This window comes from Vanellus vanellus, assembly GCF_965231255.1.
Source record: "Vanellus vanellus genome assembly, chromosome: 9".
Taxonomy (NCBI): Eukaryota; Metazoa; Chordata; class Aves; order Charadriiformes; family Charadriidae; genus Vanellus; species Vanellus vanellus.
Genome location: NC_138914.1, coordinates 2234277 through 2256589, shown reverse-complemented (window position 1 = coordinate 2256589; position 22313 = coordinate 2234277). Strand labels below are relative to the sequence as shown.

Below are 22313 nucleotides of genomic sequence, written 5' to 3'. Positions count from 1 at the left end.
AGAACACTAATAAATGAGAGCCTTTGCTCTCACCGCAGAGCTCATCATTCCCGTAAGACTTCCCCGGAGATATTACCTGCATGAAGAAAAAGACTTTAAAAGCGACCTTTAATACTCGAGGGAAAGCATAAACCTGCCTGAGAAGGAAAGGCCTTGTCTTTGATGAAATTGAGGTCCCTTGACTCTTCACAGCCCCTTCTCAAGGAGGAAGCAGCGCACACAGTGCTTCTCACCGCAAAGAACATCTCCCCGGTGCTGGGCATCCCCGCATGTTCGGTGCTAAATCCCGGCTATCCGGAAGGCTGCCCGCGCCGCAAGGAACAGGCTTCCTTCCAGCCTTGGGGAGGGCGGCCGGAGCTGAGCTCGGCAGCTTTCTCCTCCTCCCCCCAGATCCGCTCTCTGATGACAGACTCCTGAGGGTAAAGCCCTGCAGCGATGATGCCGTGCTACAAGCTCTCATGCGCACCGTGAACTCTCGCAGAGGGAGCCACCGCTAAGCAGTTGCCCTCGGTCCCTATTTTTTGCCAATTATAACCATTATCCGGTAATTCCCGTAGGATCTGAATCTTTGCACCCAGCCATCCCGGGGCTGTTGAAGTCAGTCTCTTTTTGAGGCCGTCAGCCCGTTAATACCACATTTGAATTGCTTGAAGTCATTAATGCTGAAGTTCTATCCAGCCCTTCCAAGCCAAATGGCTGAAACGTTACTCGAGCCGTGGACAGCCGTGGGGATGCAACGGGCCGCTGAGCCCTGCGGCGGGACAGCAGGTACCACCGAGCGACTGCTCCACGGCCCTTTTGCACCAGTGATGTTCTGGCCAAACCAGAGTTTTCCACCCCTTTGCCAACAGCCACAAGAATGTTTCTCACCCCAAGACTGCCCTCTAACAGGTCTTTTCCCAAGATGAAGAAATTACCGTTTACTCGAGCACCCCACCTTCCCCACCGCCTATCTGCCACCACGCACATGCCAGCGCTGCCTGCATATGCCACAGCCATTCAACACTGTGAGGTGCTTATTGACGTGTCCTAACTGTCCCAGCAATCTTCCATACCTCACTCTACCAGTCCCTAAAAAGCAACACCCCCTCCAGACTCCCCAGCATCCAAAGGTGCCTCCAGTACCCTCCTCTCCTTGGTCTCCTCCCCTTCCAGAGCAGCAGCGTATTAGTTTCTACCACATGCCTATCCCTATGAAATCAATTAGTTTTTCTCTGGAGATAGGAAACAAAAATAAAATTCTCCAGCTGATTCAGCAACCCAAGCTTGGTCTGTTTCTTTGCTTTCTAGAGGGAAGAATACAGTTTGCTGATCAAAGAGTATTTGAAAGTATTTCACTTTGAACTTCTGTCCTTTCAATGACACCCCTCAATTTCTTCCAAAATATATCAGAAAGCCCATATCTCTCTAGAACTATTCAACACTATCAGCAGTTTCACATGAATACATACTTCATCGTGCAAACATTTATTCCCAACTCCTATCATGGACATTTGAACATCCTAAAGCTCTCCCCTTTGTCATAGCTACCTTCAGTGGTTTATACCCATCCAAATGCATGTCCAGAGCAGGATCACCAAGCCCCGCCAGAAGATGCTGCTGGGAAGTTGACTGGGAAAGTTGCAGCAACCTATATTCTCCTCTGGGTTATGTCCCGTTAAAATGATGGAAAATATTTCCCCACTCTCATATTTTCAACTTCTTAACTTGTCAGGTTCCCAGCCCTCACTCGCACATAGCTGTTGTGCAAACATTTGGCCAGTACTATTTTCCTACAGCACTGCTTTTAACAGGACAAGCTGTCAGCCACAGTTGCTGTCTCAACACCCCACATTGCGTGCGCCATGCTGGGAGAGGTGGTAATTCCTCCAGCGCCGGCAGTTCGCGATACCTACCCAGAGCATCGCAACAGGCGTGTCCTCTGCTCCATCCCTCTCCACCTCACGCCTCTTCTCCCGTTAACACAGTGACTCAGAGACCCTCTGAAGTGCTCAGGTCTCCAGGAAGGGAAGCTACAAAACCCTTTTGAGGATGGGATCTGAAGATAATGGGATAGGGGCAACCCCAGTGGTGGTGGGGAGAGGGTACCAGTGCCACCTCCACAGCTTGGGATCCTTCTTGCAGGACCTGGTCCCAGTGATTGCGTTCACAAAGCTCCTGGAAAACAGCCTGTGCAACAGCTTCATCAAACTCTGGAGGAAGAAGTGTCCCGGACGTGTGCCAGCTGTAGCAATGAACCTCCCCAGACTGTGCACGTAGCAGTAATGCAAACCCTCGTACTCTGTCGTAGCACCAAAAAAGAAATAAAACGGCTCATTATAGTACACACGCTGCCGGGAGTGCTCGGAAAGCTGAGTGGGTGATCCCAACCCCACTTCCGAGCCTACATCCAGACCCAGATTTATCTCCCGAGATACTTTCACAGCTCTTCTCAGAAACACACACTTTTCCTTGCTGTGCAAGCTGAGCGTAGCACTCAGAGACATGCTCCGCTGGGCTTTACAAACCCAAGTACCTTCTCGGATTGGGCACTTACATTCTTCGTGGTACAGACTGGTGGCACTGTTCTCTGATTTCCCTTCACTGAGCTATTTTCTTGGGGTGAACCACTTCCTAGTCACTGGGAAGCTTAGCCGCTATCTCTGAAGGAAGGGAACCCTTCACTATCTTAAAAAAAGTTATTGTGCCTGTGGAACAGTGCAGATTAGGAGGCCTGGAAATGCCACAGGCACATATTCGCATTGCCACACACAACTGTCCAACACTACTCGGTCCCACCATGAGTTCCTGACTGAACCCATGGCTCTGGTGTCTCTCCTGCTGCCCCCTCCTCTGGACAGACATGGGAATCAGCTTCCAAACTAATACGCCTCTGCCAGAGCAGAACAAAAGCATCCACTTGGAGAAAAATCTAAACATCTAGAGATACAACATAAGCAATACAAAGCATAAAGCAAAGGCCTAAAAAACAGTCATTGAATCTATTAAGACCATTTCTGAGAAGCGGCTGTATCAAATCCCTGGGCAGCGCTTTTGCACGGGGCCGTGTGGGACCACTGAGCCTCCCCGTTCCTGCACCCCAACACACGCTGCTGCTGCTCGCACTGCTTCATTGCACTCGCGCCACCTCCACTTCACCTCGTCTTCTGCAATCAAATGGGCTATGAACTCCACATAAAATCAATCCAAATTCTTGGGCACCACCTGATGTTCACATAGAACCACCTGAAAGCATAAATCCTTCACCCTGTGAGAAGCAGAGTTCACATACAGTTTAATCCAGGTCTATAAGCCCTGACAGCAGCAATTTCACCTCCAGGATCAGCCGAGATAAATGCAAGAGCCATTACAGAAGATGCAGCAACCTTCATTCTTTTGTGTCGTATTTTAACATTAACTTTCTATTTTAACTATAATTGTCCCAGGTATATTGTCCTAAGGCACTTAAAGCAATCAAATTAAGTCCTCTGTAGAGTTTTACGGCATGACTCCAATAAAACTCCCCGTCAAAATATTTTCATGTGAAGCGCAGGTGAAACCCTTTTCCCAGGGAGCCCGTGGGCTCCATCGCAGGCAGAGCAGCACAGGGGGCAGGAGCCCAGGCAGACCTGCGGGTCTGCTGACGGACCTGCCGACAAACTCCCGGCACCTTCACGCTGAGTAACCCACGAAGCGTCGCTTCTGGGAATCCGGACAGGACAGCGAGAGGTACCCCACCGCGTGGGGCTATGCTGGATGGGGCCGGATGCCCGCCCTCTCCAGAGACTATTGAATAAGAAGAAATACTGCATTAAACTCCCGGCAAATAAATTCGTGTAGAAACCAGGTGTGAGAGGAGACCAAAGACATCCCACGTATCCAGTTCGCTACGGTCCTGGGGAAACCTTCGGGGCTGCTGCACAGTCAGCGCAGGCTTGGGAGCCGAGGAAAGGGGACGGACGTGCGTTTGGTCGTCCCCTGGCTGGGTCACCACACGCCGGCCGGGGTACGGCATCAAATGCCAAACAAAGCAAAGCCGAAGGGTTTCTGCTTTGGCTGCTTCTGTACCGGCAGCATGAAAACGTGCAAAAAGAAATTTGCGAGGGAAGTCGTAAAGAGCCTGACTTTTAGAAAAAGCCTTTGTGGCAGGCACAGATAAAACACCATCACTGCACAGTACCACAGAGACTATTCATGAATATATATTAAAAATTCAAATTGGGAAAAAGCTGCATATATTAACAAATCCAAAAGTGACTTCCACTTTAAGAACAAATTCTGGCTAAAGTATTAATGAAGAATTTTTCTGGCACCAAAACCGTGTTCAACATAACATACAGCTTCTATGAAGCAAAATAAGCCAGTCTGGATCAATACAATCCAAATTCATCATGAATCCAATTGCTTGGCGTGCCAAAAGAAAAGCTTCTACAATTTGACAAAGATTTAAGCTGCAATATTCTCCCTCCTCTGCAGCAGAGACCGTCTCCAGAAAGTTGCATTTACTTTCCAGCCAGCTGCGTGCTCACGAGCTCCGTGTTCACACAATGTTTGTGCGTGGACGTTCGTAACAGAAGACGACAGCTGACCGGCCTGAAGAGTTGCAAAGCAAGGCAAGTCTCCTCTATGGCCCTCGAGGATGTTTGCTTCGAGTTTTGAGAGACCGAAGCCTACAAAGTAGAATTTGGAGAACACCGAGGGTATTGACAACAGAGAAGACCTCAACATCTGGAAAAGTCATCTTGTCTGCAGAGCTGCCACCCCAGGACAAGCCTGTGGGCTGGAGCAAGCAGCCTCTCCCTGTTTGTGCAATGGACTGTTTTCTTACAGTTTTTCAAATACTGGCAGCCGGACCTCCTCCTCTGACCTACTCCAGCAAGATACTGCACACAGCCCAACACACCGCCGGCATGAATAAGCACAGGCTTTGCCACTTATGAGGGCGGTGAGCCCCTGGCGCAGGGTGCCCCGAGAAGCTGTGGCTGCCCCATCCCTGGAGGTGCTCAAGGCCGGGTTGGACGGGGCTGGGAGCAACCTGGGCTGGGGGGAGGTGGCCCTGCCCGGGGCAGGGGGGCTGGAACTCGATGATCTTCAAGGTCCCTTCCAACCTAAACCATTCCATGATTCTATGTAGCCACCCTTGGGCTGTGGCTTCTTGGCTGAGTACAAGAGTTTGGCGCAGAAGCTGAGCCATTGAGATCAGCTAACAAATTGTGGGGGCAGTGAATGATCTCTTCCTTCATACGACAGTGCATCAGATGTGCTAAGGACCACATGCCCAGGGTCAGCCTCAAAGAGAAGATGAAGATGTGGTTGTATCAGATTCCTGGTGGGTTTCTATAGATTTTATGCAGGAACAAAGTGTCAAGTGACTGAAAGCATCTCCCAGTCCCTCGCTGCTGGGAAGAGGATCCTTGCATTTATCCACAGTTCAAACAAAAGTGTAAACTGGCAGTAATAACCACTCTTTGGGCAAGTTGTAGAAATCTTCAAGACTGGCAAAGTGGGTTTTGAAGACTGTAATTGGGGTCAGGAAGAGGCACTCAAAACTAGAAAAGCCATAAAGTCATCCTTATTTTGAGCTGTTTTGATCAGACCAGCAACGATTTCAAACTCCCTGATAACAGGAATTAAATTGTACAGTGTGCTCATGGACAGCCACTACTGCAGACCACAGCCGCCCAAGTACAAAAACACAGACATTTTCTGCCATTCTACTATCCTCTTGGTCTAAAAAAACATCTCAAGACACGCAGGAGCAGAGAGGGAAAAAAAACAAAGACAGTATTCCCAGAGCCAGTACAGTCCTTGAAGACCCATGGACACTGAAGAACACTGATTTGCAGATTTTCATTACTTCAGTAGTCAGTATCCATGCACAAGCAAACAAAAATCATATCAGGGCTCTGAATTATAGCATTCACTCTCTAATAACTAGAGCTGCTTACAAAAAGGTGAAATATACTCTCCTATTAAAAACTATGTTCATTCAAAGCCGAAATATATTCATTCTGCAGACCTGGATCACCTTTTCTCTGGCCCCGGAGACAATGCGAGAGCAAACAGCTCTAACCAAGCCAATCGCTCATTGATTAGAGGGCTCAGCTTGGCTACGTGAGCTCCACGTTCAGGTTGCTTATGGACTTGTTTCAGTACAGAGGCTTGACCGAGGTCTCCGATGCCTTCGCCACCAGGGAAGCCATGTACTGGGGCCATACTTTAAATAGCTCAGAAAGTTCTTGCATTCCTGTCACTATGGGATAAAATCTTTTTACTGGGCTTCCATTGGGAAAAAAAAAAAAAAAAAAAAGATTTTGGAAAAAAATGGAGCTGCAATTTTCTCGACAACCCTATAAATTGCCAGAATGTATGAACCACAACTAAGAAAAAATAACATCTATATATTCTAGTTAAAAGTACATCTTAACGTTTCGGTCTGCTTTGCATCATTAGGGTCACATTACATATGAAGAGACTTTTGTGAAGGTGTAACAATTAGAGCTATCTGTATCCTGAAGGATTTACTTCCTGAATTTTGCTCAGCACAATGCAACATTAGGCGCCTCACTCACATCATTTCCAGTTTCCACCAACAGTAGTTCAAACCTAGAAGTCCTTATTAGGCAAACCTATTCAACCAAAGGCCAAAATCAGGTATAAAAAGCACTGCCGAGATCAGGGTTTGACCATGCGGCTTGTGCTCTCCACCGCTGAACTTTACCCGACCGTCCCTGCGGCCCCCGCTCGTGCAGAAGCGCAGCTTTTCGAAAGGCACCAAGTTTTGATCTAGGGAGTTCCAGGACGGAGATTTCTCCCTCCATTAAGCTGGAATGGGTCATGCAGAGTTTAACCAGCGCCTCTCGCCTTCCCGGGAGCTCTGCCAAATCCGCCTGGGAACTGGGGCACCTACATTTTGGCACAGCGCACACCTGAAGCTAGCGCAACTTCTGCTGGCGCGCTTTTGCTGCCGTCTACCCACAGAAGTGCTATGAGGCCACAATTTGCCTTTGCAGAAGGGACGTTTCTGTGTCATGAACGTGTGCAAAATAAAACATGGACCTCTGGGAGTTTAACCGACTAGATGACTTTATTCCTTCCTATCTCCCCCCCTCAACTGGTCCAGGAGAGCTGGGAGGAGGGCCTGCCATCGCTGCCCGAAAGTCAGCACTGCAGACAACTACTTATTTAAAGACTTCCTATTTCTCAGCACCTCCTGCTCTCCCAGCCATAATAGACATTTATAATCTTTTGGCCAAAATGTTTTCCACTGAATTCTGAAGAAAGATTTGCTACAAATGGATAATAATAAAAAAAAAAAAAAAAAAAGAAGGCCAGTACGCTCTGGAACAGAAATGGGCTTATATTAACAGAGGCTTTTTCCAAAGAAAGATAGTTGCAAAGCACAACGAGTTAGCTACTTTCTCCTTAATTATCATCTGTAGCTTTTAAGTAGGCAATTTAGATCTGGCTGTCATATTTCAAATGCAAGGCTAGCCTACCCGGCGCATGCAGATGAGGCGTGCGCTTTAAAGGGTGCTCGATGGCAACGTCTTTATTCAAATGAGCTGCTTAGAGAGTGAATGAAAAGCTCCCATAAAATACAATTTCCTTTTCCTTCAGAAGCGAGGATTACTTCAAGAGACAGTTTTACAAGCACACTGGAAAGATACTAATAGGTGATTTAAAACAAAATGGAAACCCGAATCTGTTTTGCTCGCTGCTGTGATAGAAAGACGGGCACAGACATATTCTTTCACGGGGCTCTCACGTTAGCACCGCCCGCCAATCCCATTCTGTCCCACTGGTAACTACGGCTCAATTCTCTGAACACCTATGCACATACTTACCTTAACCACTGCTTTGGGTGAGACTGCGTTTCAAATGTAATCATGGGATCCTCTGGGCCAATATTTTCCAAGTAGCTTGCAGGATAAAAGCCACAGGAAAAGATAAGATCTACTCCAAATGAATTCCCATGCGGCGTTTAACTTGGGGATACCCTGCGTACGTAGGCTGGGCTACGCACCTCCAAAAAGCCAAAGGCAACGAGATTTCAGTTCGGGATCTGCCCCAAGACTTACCAGACAGCACACTTAGGGGATTGTATGGAAACGGTCCTCCCCCCCCATCGCACCGCAGACCCGGGCAGCCCAACGCCGCCGCGCGGGGTGCTCAGCCCCGCGCAGCATCGCCCTACAGCCAGGCTCCGAGCCAGGCATCCCTCCCTCCGCAGCACAGGCACCTGCCGAAGCCAGGTAACCCCACGGCAGCAGGTGATGATTTTGGCACCGGAGTGTTTCCGCTACGCAAGGCTTCACTTAAATCAGGAGCTGAAGCCCAAACATTCCAGTGCGACTCTGCCCGTTACACGGAAAAACATTAAGTTTGGGACATGAACAATTATGTAGCAAAAATCTTCAGTACAGACTTGGTGGGAAGTCAAGCCTGACAACTCAGCCGGCAACCAAAAAACTTAGCTTTTAGGAGGACTGGTTAAAAAGCGGTTCAATATGATGGATGCCAGCAACAAATATGCGCATGGGGGGGTGTACCATTCAACCACTTATTATCAGAGTAAAAGCCAATGAATAGCAAAGTGCATGAACAGCAACAAAATGTTGCTGGGATTAGCAAAAAATAATAAAAATAAATAAGACCTTCACTAGGACCCTTACCACAGAAAAAAATGTTGCCTCAGGGCACTTGGATGAGGGACAAATCTGATCTGAAAGGGTGATGGACAGCAAGAATAACATAATTCCAAGATGTTGATTTCTCCCCCCCCCCCCCCCCCCCCAATCAAAGAATCATTACTGGGGTGAGGGTCAAGTAGATGAACATCCTAACGTGTGCCAAATTTCCAACAGATACTGCACCAAACATAGATCCCAATGCTGAGAAAAACTGCTAGTGTGGGACCAGAGATTTTTTCCCATATTTGAACTTGTAAAACTTTTAAAATACATATACAGGTATACAGAAGAAAGGCCAATTTGTGCTTTAAAGCATGAAGAGGTAAAGGAATCCTTTGTGATAAAACTAGAAGCAGGCAGATGAGAGAAAACAGGGTGTTTATTTGAAATGGCCTTATGAAGATCAGCTTGGACATGGAAGAGTCTGGCAGGATATGTGGCAAAGTGCGGCAGAGCTCCAGGGGGCACTGCTGGGGGGTACTAGGGTTCGGCCCACAGGTTTCTTTACACATTACAGGGTGACTACGGGGTCATGGGTGTGGGTTGCAGGAAGCTTAAACGAATCTGTGTAGCTGCAGGTGGGAAAAGCATCCACCTTGCCTCCTATTCCAGGAGCGATGGTGGAGCCAGGTTTGGGTTCAACTACCCAGCAGCGACCCCAGAGCGACTCTTCTGCAGTTACTGCGTCCCAGCAGCGCGAGCCCAGAGCGGGAGCCCTGGCACAGGGTGTCCCTCAGACGGAGAACGGCTCTGCCCCCCCGCGCTCCTGTCCCGCACAGGTACCCACCCCACGGGCTCTTCTCTGGAGGGGTCGCTTCCCCCAGCTGCACGTTAGCACCGCTTCACCGGATTACTCTGATGCTCTTTAGTGATTAATGTACTTCTCCGTATTTCCCCACTCTTCTCACTTTTCAAAGGGCAAATGTATCCAGGTCCCGAATTAAACTGGGAAGAGAATGTGATTCTGGCAGAAGAGAGAAGCAGCCACCTCGTGCAGGGTGTTTTGGTTTGGGTTTTTGTGCTCCATAAGGTCCGGCTGCCAGAGTTACAGTCAATGCAGGAGCCAAGAAAAATTACCACCTTACCATAATTTTAAACTAATATTAATTCTCTCTTGATTTTTAACTGTTCCCTTCAAAATGCTGTCTGCTGGAACTAACGATTTCTCTTGAATCCATTGTTTGCGGGACACTTTTGCAACTTGTAGGTTGGGGCTGAGAAAAATCTCAGTAAGAAGGTATGGAGATGCTCTTTGGTTTGCAGGAGCATCTGGAGCTGCCTGCTGAGGAGTGCGATGCTCCTTCAGTACATCCAGGACCGGCCTGGGGCTCCATCAATCACTGGTTTGAAATCAGCTTGGCAAACTGTGTGTTTTAATCACACACCCCCAGACCCCATCAGCACTGTTTTTCCCCTCTCCTGCATCCTCCCTTTCTTTAGCTAACACGATGGGCCCCAGAAGCACGTGGCCACAAGTGAGATGCCCCCTCCCCTTTCAGTTTGGAAAACTCCCACCCCATTTTGATCTTGCTTTAATGGGAACATTTTCAGGCTCCTTCAATCTAATTTCCAAAACATCCAAGTCCTCATGCTTTGCCAAGCTGTCCCGTTGAGCCTTACAATTTTGTTTACTTGCCTAAAGCTCTTGACACTTACTCATCAAGTGGCCGAGGTCTAGCAGTTCAGCTTCTAGAAGAAAACAAACCCTCAAACTCACAGCAACGGGAATGAAGGCAGCTGCTAGCCGGGCTGCACGGCTTTCTACATTTCAAGTCATGCTGGAAGGCACAGCTCAAAAAGCAGCACTCAGGTATTCGCCTGCTTCAGTGTCATTGCTGACAGCCACAACAGCACTGCGGTGTCAGATGCTCGGCAGCGTCTCTCCTTCCACCTACACCTCCCCCAGCTGTGAGCCAATAATCAGAACGCTGAAGGCATTTGAAAGGAAAACATCACGTCAATACGGACTTATTCAGACCCGGATGCAAGACAGTTGGTGGGAAACTCATCCCACCTACACGAAGCCTGCATGACCACGCAGGCACATAAGCTTCAGGATGACCATCTTGATGAGGGAGCCTGAACTTAAAATGTGTCTGCTTTTTCCGAGGGTATCAACTGCTCAGATACGAGATACTACCTTTGCCAACTAAGCTCACTTCTGGTTCTAAAGCATCCCCTCTCCATTCTGTGGAAGGAGCACTGGAGAAAAGCAGAAAGAGCAAACCCATGAGGAAGTCACAGGAATACTTAAACAGTAGAATAACACCAAATTCCACAGGTAGCACCAGGACAAATTTTCCAGGCACACATTTGCTACCCCACGCAGCCTGTACATCTGTGGAGACTTTCTGCACACGCCTCAGGTTTGCACGCAATGTTCCGAATCGCACAAAAACTGAGCGCCTTCATGCTTCTCCCAGAACACCAGCTGGCGAAGTGGCATCTCCCTTCTTACCTGCCAATTACAGGTATATGTCCACCACGTGGCCAGCCGCCCCGCTGCCCGTGCCATGCACCCAGGCTTCAGGTGCAGGCTCTTCCTCCTCCTCCTCCTCCTCCTCCTCCTGTGTCCCACTCTGCTCCCAGCGCCCCCAGCCACAGCTGGGAGCCACAGAGGCAGTTCAAGGGCCTCAGCCCTGCAAATAAGCCCCGTTTAGCATCATCTTTCCAACCTGCTGGAATGCCACAATATTTCCAGTTTTCTAATGAGGAAGACCATGGGAAATTGCAGATCCAGTCGCATCCTTCTAAAAGCAATGGTTGACGTGCCTGGTAAAACACCAGGAGATACTTGCTGGTTATGTCTCTCCGTTTTATTAACTTTTTAAACAAAGTACTATTTTTTAATCAGGCAAATTAAAAGCACTTTACTGTAGGGTGTATTCTGTAATGAATGCTGGAGGAATGACCTATTTGGAAGCGAATCACATCACAAATTCACGTAACTCAATTTTCAGGATCTCTCTCACGCATACTAAGCAGAAATGAAAGAAAATGCAGACAAGTTCAAGACAAAAAATAAACATTTGTAATACCAGGAAATGTGCCTCTTTGGAGTAATGAATGTGTGTCAAGGAAGAACAACAGTTCAACGAATCAAATTCAGTTTCCACTGTTCAAAAGATGCTATATTTTAGAACGTGTTAAAGAAGTAGATGCTATTACCTCTGGTCCGTGCGTAGCAATCATAAGCAAAACAGCACATGATTTCCCAAGGAAGCAAAATAATTTTAGAGTCAGTGTACTGGGTTTGAGATTGGATTATACATTCTTTTCTTAATCATCTCAATTCTGTAAAGAAATCACTTATACAGAAGTGAAAGGTTTCTAGAGTGGACTTGACATCTTTAAAAACAGAGGACTGGATGTTCTTTTGAAGCAGGATCCTAAATAGCATGAATATTTTCATATATATACACTTTTTTTTTTGACCACACTACAGCTTTCAGACTTAAACAACAAAATCTGTTTTCCTTAGTCACTGGGCTCCAAGGTTTAAAGTATTCAGGCACCAAGAGATGCAGACAGGCAATTTGCAGAATATTCAGAAACATTTCAAAATTATGGTTCAAACTTATTTTGTCTTTTGCTTCCCCTTCCCCATGGGGCGGTTCTTCCAGGTCGCTGCTATGGCTGGGAACCCTCCCTCATTTCCAGCTTAGTTAATGGCTACACCACAGTTAATGGCTACTTTACTCCCATTTTTTTCTTGGGCTGATGAGTTTTTGTTCTTTTTTGTTGCCCAGCGTTTTCCACCCCCGGGGACTCCCTGAGCCGTCCTGACCTCCATGGGGCTCCACATGCCCACAACCGCTCCCTCCTCCTGCGCTGACCTCCCACTCCCCAGCAGGTCCCGCGGTCCCATCCACACCAGGTGTGGCCAAACCCATTCCTCTTGCACACCCACAGCCTAAACGACGTGGTGAGGAGAATTCAGGAACCCCAGACTGGTGCTTAATCGGAAGCTGCTATAAATGATGGGAAATGAAAATGGGCTTCGCGTCAGCCCCCAGCACCTGTCTCCCTGCAAACGAACCGCCGCGACCCAGCCCGGTTACCTGAAGGGGTAGGCAAAGGCTATGTCAATGCTGAGGTCACTCTCTGACTTGTTTGCACAGTCCACACTGAGGCGCAGTCCTCCAGAGTACCCACCGCATGTTGCAAATGCAAAGATTGCAAAAAGCTGTCAAAAACAAACAACATTTTTATATTTCATTTGGTTTCAGCGACCACCACGAGCAGATCCATGCAGCAGCCCTCGCTGCGGCCCCGGCCCCCTCGGGTCAAGTTATCCATCACTCCGTGCGGTCAAAGCATTGCCACACGTTACTCCTGCGCCCTTCCCGAAAGCCGATACAAAGAACCACAACACTTGATATGTGCCATGAAATAAGTGTTTCTATTACACCTTGAATAATGTTCCTTCATCCTAAATGAGACACTTCCTCTGTAAATACAAGAAACTTCTGCCCTTACATGTAGCACAGCACTGAAAATTAGTATTAATCATCTCAGCTTAATTTGTGAGGCGATGTCAGACAACAATATATTAAGGAGAACAGGAGACATTAGCGCTGACCTGCTTTCTGGCCTAATTAATGGACTTGCAAATACAAGTGTTTTGCAGATGCACAGGGAGGCACAAAGATTAATGCAGTGATGTATGAGGAGGGCTGTGGTGTGAGACAGAGCCGCCGTAACGGAAGAGCCATCACCTCTCAGCTACAGCCCTCGGCATGGGCACAAGCAGAGGAAAGATACGCAGCTGAAACGCATCTCCTTTAACCAAGTATTGGGACTCAGCATAAATGTCTGCCACCACCTTTATTCAGCAAGGCCACGGAGTCCTGCCCAAAACCGCAGCTCAGGCTATTCCCTCTCAAAAAGGACCTCCTCCCGAGTTCCTAGTTTTTCCCTCTTCCCTATTGAGGGCATCTTTGACAGCAGACTGGGGCCCGCGGAGCCTCAGCCAGTTCAGATCTAGCCTTTACTCACCTCTTCACCCCACGTTCAGCTCTTGACCAGAGGCTTTTCAGATGCTTTCCCTCATTCAGCAAACCCTTCAGCCTCCCTCCTCTCCAGCCACCACCCACCAGTTCCCACCCGTGACCCCACCAGTTTCCACCCTCGCTCTGCGACCCACACCCGGGCAGCACCCACAAGGCAGGGGAAGGAGAAAGGACACAGATGGAGATTTTTATACCAAACTTCAGCCAGGCCTCAGCCAACCCCGGCTGGGCTCTCTGCCGTGGCTGGATCAGGTGCCGCTAACGGCCGGGATCACCCAGCTGCCAGTAACGCCCGGCCGTCCCCACGGCTCGGTGCCGAGGTCATGCAGCACCTTTTGGAAGCGTATTTCTCTTTTGCATTGCAGGACAGCAGAGCGGGGGCTGTAAACGAATGGTATTTCCCTGGCGTATCTTGCCCAAGCAGCAGGCATAATTCTCCTCTCACCCAAGCAACCTTCTCCTCCTACCTCCGCGTTTTTCCTTCTCTTTTTTTTTTTTTTTTCTCCCAAGTTTTGCTGCTTTATGTTGTCAGCCGAGCGCCCGGTGTATTAAGCCAAGATTTACTCGTCGGGTTTTGTGCACGCTGTAATTCTGTGGCAGTTGCAGGAATGCTGTAAACACCACTGTATTTTATTATAGCAGGATTTGTGTAAATGGCAGTTGTAAACCCCATAATGGGAGCTTTATGGGCCAGATTCAATAAAACCTCCATCTGCGAGATAATTTTATTGAATCTGGCCTCTCTGAAATTGAAAAGTTTATGGAGAAAGGGAAAGCATTTCCCTATGTTCCTATTTACTCTCTGCCTATAAATCCACACTCGGCACTCGTCCCGTCTGCCGTGTGCATGCGTATCGCTTTTCCCCTTCGTACGAGATAAATCTCCCCAGCACAGAGTTACCTCTGGGTATCGCACGGCGGCTGCCCCTCGAGGCTCAGCCCCGGCGGCCGGTGCTGTGCCTGCCTTCCCCGGAGGAGTGGCAGCCAGCAGAAACACAGTGCCCTTGAGGCAACAAATCTTCGCTGCCGTGGCCGTGCCGGGCTGCTCCTGCCCGCTGGGGGGGGAGCAGGGCAAAGCCACGCCAGCCCCTGCGCACCCGCAGCCCTGAGGAGAAGGCCCTGGGGGTGCTGACTGGCGAGAAGCTCAACATGAGCCGGCAGTGTGCGATGGCAGCCCCGAAGGCCAACCGCATCCTGGGCTGCGTCAGAAGTGTGGCCAGCGGGTCAAAGGAGGGGATTCTGCCCCTCTGCTCCACTCTGGTGAGACCCCATCCGGAGTACCACATCCAGCTCTGGAGGCCCCAACAGAAGAAGGACATGGACCTGCTGGAGCGTGTCCAGAGGAGAGCCACGAGGATGATGCGAGGGCTGGAGCACCTCTCCTCTGAGGAGAGGCTGAGAGAGTTGGGGCTGTTCAGCCTGGAGAAGAGAAGGCTCCGGGGAGACCTTCTTGCGGCCTTCCAGTCCCTAAAGGGGCTACAGGAGAGCTGGGGAAGGGCTTTTTACTGGGGCATGTAGCGATAGGACGAGGGGGAATGGCTTTAAACTGGAAGAGGGCAGGTTCAGATTGAACCTTAGGAAGAAGTGTTTCCCTGTGAGGGTGGTGCGGCACTGGGACAGGTCGCCCAGAGAGGCTGTTGAGGCCCATCCCTGGAGGTGTTCAAGGCCAGGCTGGAGGTGGCCTTGGGCAACCTGGGCTGGGGGGAGGTGTCCCTGCCTATGGCGGGGGGGGTTGGAACTCCATGATCTTCAAGGTCCCTTCCAACCCAAACCATTCCATGATTCTGTGATTCTATGATTCTATGATCTCTCCTGCAGCAGGGGATGTCACGCTGTGCTGGTCTGACAATGATGCAGTGGGGAGGTCAGTGCCTTCACACCCGCCTGGACCCTTGGAGGGAAATGGAATATGCCTGTTCCCAGCCTGCATCCATGGTCCATGGGGGATAACGCCCCAAGTAAGTATCCTGCTTGTTCGATGTGCGCTATCAACGCAGTTGCCAACCCACCTGATGAGGCCACAGACCAAAGGGAGGGGGAGGAAGGGCCATCATTTGAGCTCTGTGGCACAGACCGGAGCAACGCACATCTGCTGCGGCCAGTCCAGCCCTGGCTGGGAGACGACCCTTCTTCCACATGGTTTCAGACACATCTCTAACAAGGCAGCACATCTCTGAAGCTCGCCATCCCTTTCTGTACGGTGATTAACACCCCATCCCCTGCTCCTGTTACGGGATATTCCCTCTCTGACCTTGCAGCCCTGGCCTGCACTATTGGTATATTTTTGTAAGGAAATCAGGTAAAGCCCATAGTCTAACTTAACCAACAGACATTATATTTATTATGGTACTGTGCAATAACAAACAGCCTTCACTGTCAAATCAGATTAGCATGTTTTAAAGATCAGTTGGCTCCTTAGCACTCTGAGAAAAAACAGCAATGTAATTTCCAGCAGAGCACATGCTCCTCACAGCAGCCCAGGGCAGGCAAAGGTCCACCAGCTGATCTACGGGGTCGGCTGGAAGCCCTCCTTCTTCCGATGCCAGGCCTCAACGCAATGGTAACGGATCCCCTAAATCAGTATTCAGGGGCTGTTATTTATCCAGACTCCAGATTCATGGCTGGTCCCCTCGTTTCCCAGCCCAGCCGTCCTTGGTGCCCGGGGGCTCGGGGTGCGCCATGCCCTGGGGGAGCTCAAGTCCCAGCTGTGCGTTAGACAGTTGGCAGTGCCTCAGCACGCGACCCCAGACATCACTCATCCTGCCGTGGAAAGGAAAAATGGGATGGTTTCCCATCACTTCTCCGCATTTGGCTTTCCGACAATTCCCCTCAATGTTTTCCGAGCGACAGGCTCGCTCTGCGCACCAGCAGAAGGCAGAACGGTTCCTGACGAGGCGAGTTAAAAGGCTTATGTAGAGCATGTTACAGCTAAAACATCCCGTTAGGAAGATAACACTGTCATTTAAAATTGATGAAACTTTTATATAAGCCACTCGCTTCTTCCAGGAGCACGTCTGCCCCATGCAGCAGCCTTCGGCAGCTCGCCGGCAGACGAGATGGAGCCGCCCTGCGGATGCACCCCAAATCCATCCCGGTGCAAAAAGGAGATCCCGCTCTGCCTGAGGGCTCCTCTGTGACTCCTCTAGGATGGTGAGGTCTTAAAAACAAACCACGTCGATCTTGCCTGGAGCTGTGGTAGCCAAAAATAGGCTGTGAGGGACACATAGCTCGCTACGTGGGTTGGTCTCCAATGCTTTCACTTGGGGTTGAGGGAGGAAAATGGGAATGAACCTGCTGGACACTTTCCCAGAGAGGTTCTCCCCCCGACCCCCCACTCCTGCCCTAACACTGGGACGCCAAGGGAACTCCTGACGCTTTTAAAGAGCAACCTGAAATATGTGAAACACCTCCTCTTTTATTAGTCATTTTACACGTTCAAAATGTTTTACAAAAGACATCTCTTTCTGGCATAATTTCTGGATGTAAGGCTTCCCTTTCTCCGGAGCGCCATAATAAAGAGACTGCAAAACGTTTGCCAAATGTTATATTGCTTTACACTTCATGCCGCACACCGTGGCCAACAGCGCGCGTGAGAGCGGGGAGGGAGCGCGCCGCTCCGAGGGCCCCCGAGACATCCCCCCGCAGCCAGCAGCGCTCACCCAGCACAGCGTCTCGTTAAACCGAGATTATTTATTTATAGCGCGAGAACCAGTAACTGAACATTATTATTAAGACTGTAAAGGGAAGGTTCGAAGCCACTAAATGACTGTACGGGAAAACATTTACTGCAGAGCTGATGGCCCAAAATATGTCACCAGTGAAGGATTAGGAAGCACTCTCTCCTCCAGGTCTCTGCCTGTTTCTTTTTTAAAATCTGGCATCTTTCCTGTGCAGATCTGAGCTGCAGACTTCCCGGAATCACTTCTCCTACATACAAGCCTTTGTGCACTGGAGATTATCAGATTATTGACTTTGGGATTCCTAATTATATCAACTTGACTGGTTGATGAATTGGAGGCGGATAGCATCGCAGCCGACGCAGCGCTGGGGGGGCAGGCGATGACTAGCAGGAGTCATTTTCCTCCAACAGCTACACAGGGAGAAAGCCGAAATATATTCTGCTCCTGCTGAGAAATAAACCCTGAAGCAATTGTCCACTAATTGCTGGGGTTTAGTGCGCCCCCTTAAAAATAAAGAGCAGCACTGCAAAGAACGATTCCGTGCCTACCCAGACCCCTCCATGGAGAGAAGCCCAGGGATGAGGGAACGTCTCGGAGTTTGGGGCTCGAACACCCACATATGCCCCACCTGGGGAACGCTGTACGCCTGCCCAAACATCGACCCCAGCGGTGCCTCAGTTTTAGCACACCGCTGAAGGACCACTCCAGCGACTGTCCCACATCAGGAGCACTTGCAGACCACGGGCGCCTTCAGGATGAGGTGGCAGCTGGGAAAGGGGACTGGGAGCTGGGGACGTACAGCCTGTCCAGACCTCACGCAAAGCACCTCATAGCTTTCACTTGGCTCTCAGACTTAACGTTTCCAGTGTCTTCTGAAAGGGGAATGGAAATGCAACTACAGTTGTGTTGGAGGAAAATCCTTCCATCAACAATTTTGTGTGACTTTACACTGAGCTAAGCAAATGAGGTCCTTTCTTACGCACGTTGCGTGGCGAGGACAGCTATGGCTGGAAAACACCACGTCCTCCAGCCCCCGAGGCCAGTGGGACCCATGCAGTGTGAGCCACCATGTCCTCAGCCACTGTCACCCACCTGGAGGAGACCAACCTGCTCCAGGACCTCCCCACTTGGCTGGGGTGCTTGCTGGGGCATTTGCAGCAGCAAACCTCTGTTTGGCATTTTAGGGCACCCCAAAGAGGGCTGCCCTTGATGCCGCCGGCTGGACAGACAGATCTGACCCCGCGGTGGGCAGGAACCCTGCAGCATCCTCCATTTAAAGCACAGCATTTCATTTAATGCCTCGCATTTTTGAAATGAAAAAAAAAATTACTTAATTTGATTCTTAATGGAAAGATTTATGGAAATGAAATTGGGGTATTTTTAGTGAGTAAAGATCATGTTAGAATATTTCGGTTCTACAATACTTTAATCCCAAGGAGACAATTTTCTCCCTTTTTCTTTGAAGAAAACCTTTATCTTTTTTATTCATCTTTCATTGATTATTCTAAAAATCCCATTTAGCTCCACCACATAACGGTATGGTAGTCTTTTCTCATTATATTTTAATAGAATAAAACCCAACTGTATATGAGAGGATTAGATAGCCATTCGTTGAGGTAAAGAACATTGTTCCTCCAGATGGCCAGACAGAATCCGTGTAATGCCTTTCCTATTTATTAAGTTCAAAATGTAATGCAAGCTGATGAGATGTGTTTCATCCAGTATTTAATGGGTCAGCCATAAAGTTGAAAGCTAATGCTAAGGTTGGCAGCATGCATGGAAGAGTTAACAAGCAGAAAATAAAGACATATTTAGAGCATCTCTTCTTGGACTCAGTGAAACGAAAAGTTGTCAGAGGACAAAGCTACTTCCACAAGCGGGGCAGAGATGCTGAGCTCTTCCAGCCCCTCTAACCATTTGTCAAAGGTTTGACATAATTGAAGACATTTACAAGGACCCGAGGTTTGTTTTTTATTATCTATTTATTGTATAAATTGCTTTCTGCACGTGGACGTTGACAGATCGGCAACGAGTCTTCCACGAAACAAGATACATCAATACTTGCTGCAGAGAGATGTACGAGTACCTGGGGTAATTACTGGCTGTACACCGCTTCATTTGGGATGTAGCACAGAGCAGTACTTTTGCTGCAGTTCCAGCCTGCAGCCCTTTTCCCGCCTCAGCTGGAGAGCAGTCTGGAAGCTACAGCTCTTCCTCTGCAGGCTCCACAACTCCACGGTTGTACCCTCTTCTTTTAAGGAGGCGGGAGCACAAGTTGGACAGATTTGTTTAGATTTGTGCATATGATCCCTGAATAACTCGTGTTGTGACATACATCACTTCAGCAGAGACATGCGCTCCTTTTTGGGCCTGAAAACTTTTCCACTCCTGGACTGCCAGTACAAAAGACAACCGCGGCGATCTCTACCGGGATCCACACTGCGACAGTGCCCAGAGCGTGGCAAGCGCCGGCCCGGGAGAGCGGCCACCCCCGGGCTGGGGCCCCTTCCTCCTGCCCATGCCAGCCATGCCCCCCTCGTGCCCATACCGCTTCATGAGCTGCTTTGGCAGCTGTGACCAACCACAGGCAAAACGGCAAGGAAAGCCACGGTCAGGTAAAGCAGAGGCTTTCCAACAGGTGGTGTTAATTCTTACTTTATTGCCAGGTGAAGTTCAACAGCCCAGCAAACACTCAGAGGCATGCAAAAATGTAACTCTGTTCCTGCTCCCTCTTGAAAACACAGGTTTTGTGCAGGCTTCACAGGCTGATTATATGGGATTCATTGTGTAACAAGTGTAAACATTTAATTAGAAAATAAAAAAGGTTGGACGGTTGCTCGTTTCCTTGCTCACTTGGTGGGTTTAAAAGCATCTGGGTTTGAAATGGCCCACGATCTAACATAAATGCATACAGAGCACGATCCAAGTTATTACTAAGTAGGATTTACTCCCTCTATTAAACACAGGGATTTAAATTACGGCTGAGAGACATCCACACATGGGAAGCACTCTGAGAAGGAGAAGTGCCCCCAGACTTAACGTCGCTAAACCCCTGATGGTCCATACAGCCTCAGGGGCTCAACGACAACCAAGACTACACCATACCTCCTCCGCTGCAGCACTGGATGGCAGGGGACCGCAAACCCAGCTTGCAAAAGCAGCGTTGTACACGATGCGCACACCATCTGCCCCGGGCTGGGGCTGGGACACGGCACCTCACCCAGCCGGGGAGCCCAGCCCCAGCCCCAGCCCTCCCAGCATCACCACCAGGCACCGCTGGGCAGGTCGAGCCCCCTGGCAGCACCCTCTGATGACTGCTGTAATTGCTTCCTTATCTAATTTGCGTCTCTGTACTTTCCATTAGCTTCAGCTCCCCTTTCCATTAGCTTCAGCTCCCCTTTCCCAGCACTACCTGGTAGACCTGAGCTCCAGCAGAGCATCTTCCTGCTCCGATGACAGATGCACACAGCAGAAACGAGAGGTGGGAGCGCTCCTCTGACCAGAAAATGCTCTCACAGCTCCGTCCCCGCAGCGCGGCACAGCACGGGGGCTGCAGCAAAACCCTCCCCGGGCCAGCACTGACTGAAAATTATTACTACAGGAGAGGCTCCCGTCCTTCAATCACGCTGTATTATTTATGACCTAATGATCGCCCATTGACTAGCAGGGATTATACGTTCGCTAAAATGTTTCTGGGTGAATGAAAGGGCATTAACCTCATTACTCTCACGTCTGTGCTCATCAGAGGCCATTAGTGGCGCTGCGGTGTGCTGCTGTTTGGTGTCATCTGCTGCCTCTCCACTCGCCCGCCCCACGCGCGTGCATGCCTGCGTTGGGCTCCGTCTCCTTGCTCAAGCAGATTTAGGGAAATGGGTGAAAATCGTTTAGCTTGGGAAGGAATCCACAAAACCCTTGGGATTAATAACCCGGTGCAACAGCTTTTTCCTGTGAGGCTTTGAGAGTGCTTTCACACCGCGAAGCAACGGGGCCCCCAGTCCCTTCTTACGCACCCAGCAGCACTCTTTCAGATGCTGTCTGGCCATTTTTTTCCTTTTTTCTTCAATCCCACAACACCCGTACGAGCAGGACCACCGGGAACCAAGGCTCTGCTTTTGGAAAAGCAGGGCTGGTTTTCTCGGCAGTACGCCTGCAAAGCCCCTCAGAGCCCACCCAGCCCTGGCACTGAGGCCCGTCAGGGGTGTCCTTCATTCATCCAACCATCGCAGATGTCCCCTTCTCGCTCCAGAGCCAGCCTTGCCATGGCACCTTTTATGATGGAGGATGGCTCGAGCCCTCCATCCCAGAGCTCTGTCTGGCATCCTGTGCAGGTGAGATCCAAACATGGGACCCATCCGCTCACCTCAAACCACTTTTGAATGGAAAATTCCACTGGAGCTGGCTCCGACCTCAACACCCGCCTCTGTGCAAAAGGCTGGAAGAAGAATTCGCTCCTGGCTAACTATCAGCCCACATGGTAAAAATAATTTCTTTTCTAATAATTAAAATGATGTGCTACAAATGACGTTTGCTTTGCTGAGCTCTGGGAATTCACAGGGAACTTTCTGAGCACAAAACATTTTTAAAATTAAAACCTCCCTTTCCTCTTCTTTTCCACCTGTCCTCTTATACTCTGTCCCCAGAGATGGCATCGCTTTCCTTCCGCACACTTAATCATAACAAGCAACACCTAAACATGAACATTTTGGGAAATGCGAATATCAGTGCCCTTAAATTGAGCTAAAAAAGTATTCCTTATCTCGCTAGCTCTTGACACGCTTCATCTGGACAGCTTAAGTTGTCCTGTTTCCTCTACATCCTCCCTCTTACTGTGCTCCTCCACACCTCTTGCCTTTCTCTTTTTCTTTTCACGCCCTTTCATTGACGTTCCCTGAAATCTGCAGCCGTACCTGCTTCTAAACACACACACACACACAAAGATAACAAAAAAA

At 49.4% G+C, this 22313-nt stretch overlaps 1 protein-coding gene across 1 annotated transcript in view; it reads right to left on the bottom strand.

Moving 5' to 3' along the window:
• Positions 1 to 22313, bottom strand: part of SYNPR (synaptoporin) — a gene marked incomplete at its 3' end in the record, with an annotated part of 109009 nt that overhangs the window by 15426 nt on the left and 71270 nt on the right. The window contains exon 3 of the mRNA XM_082487844.1: positions 12734 to 12858. Coding sequence (XP_082343970.1) covers positions 12734 to 12858 — 125 coding nt within the window. The remainder of the gene's footprint in view (positions 1 to 12733; positions 12859 to 22313) is intronic.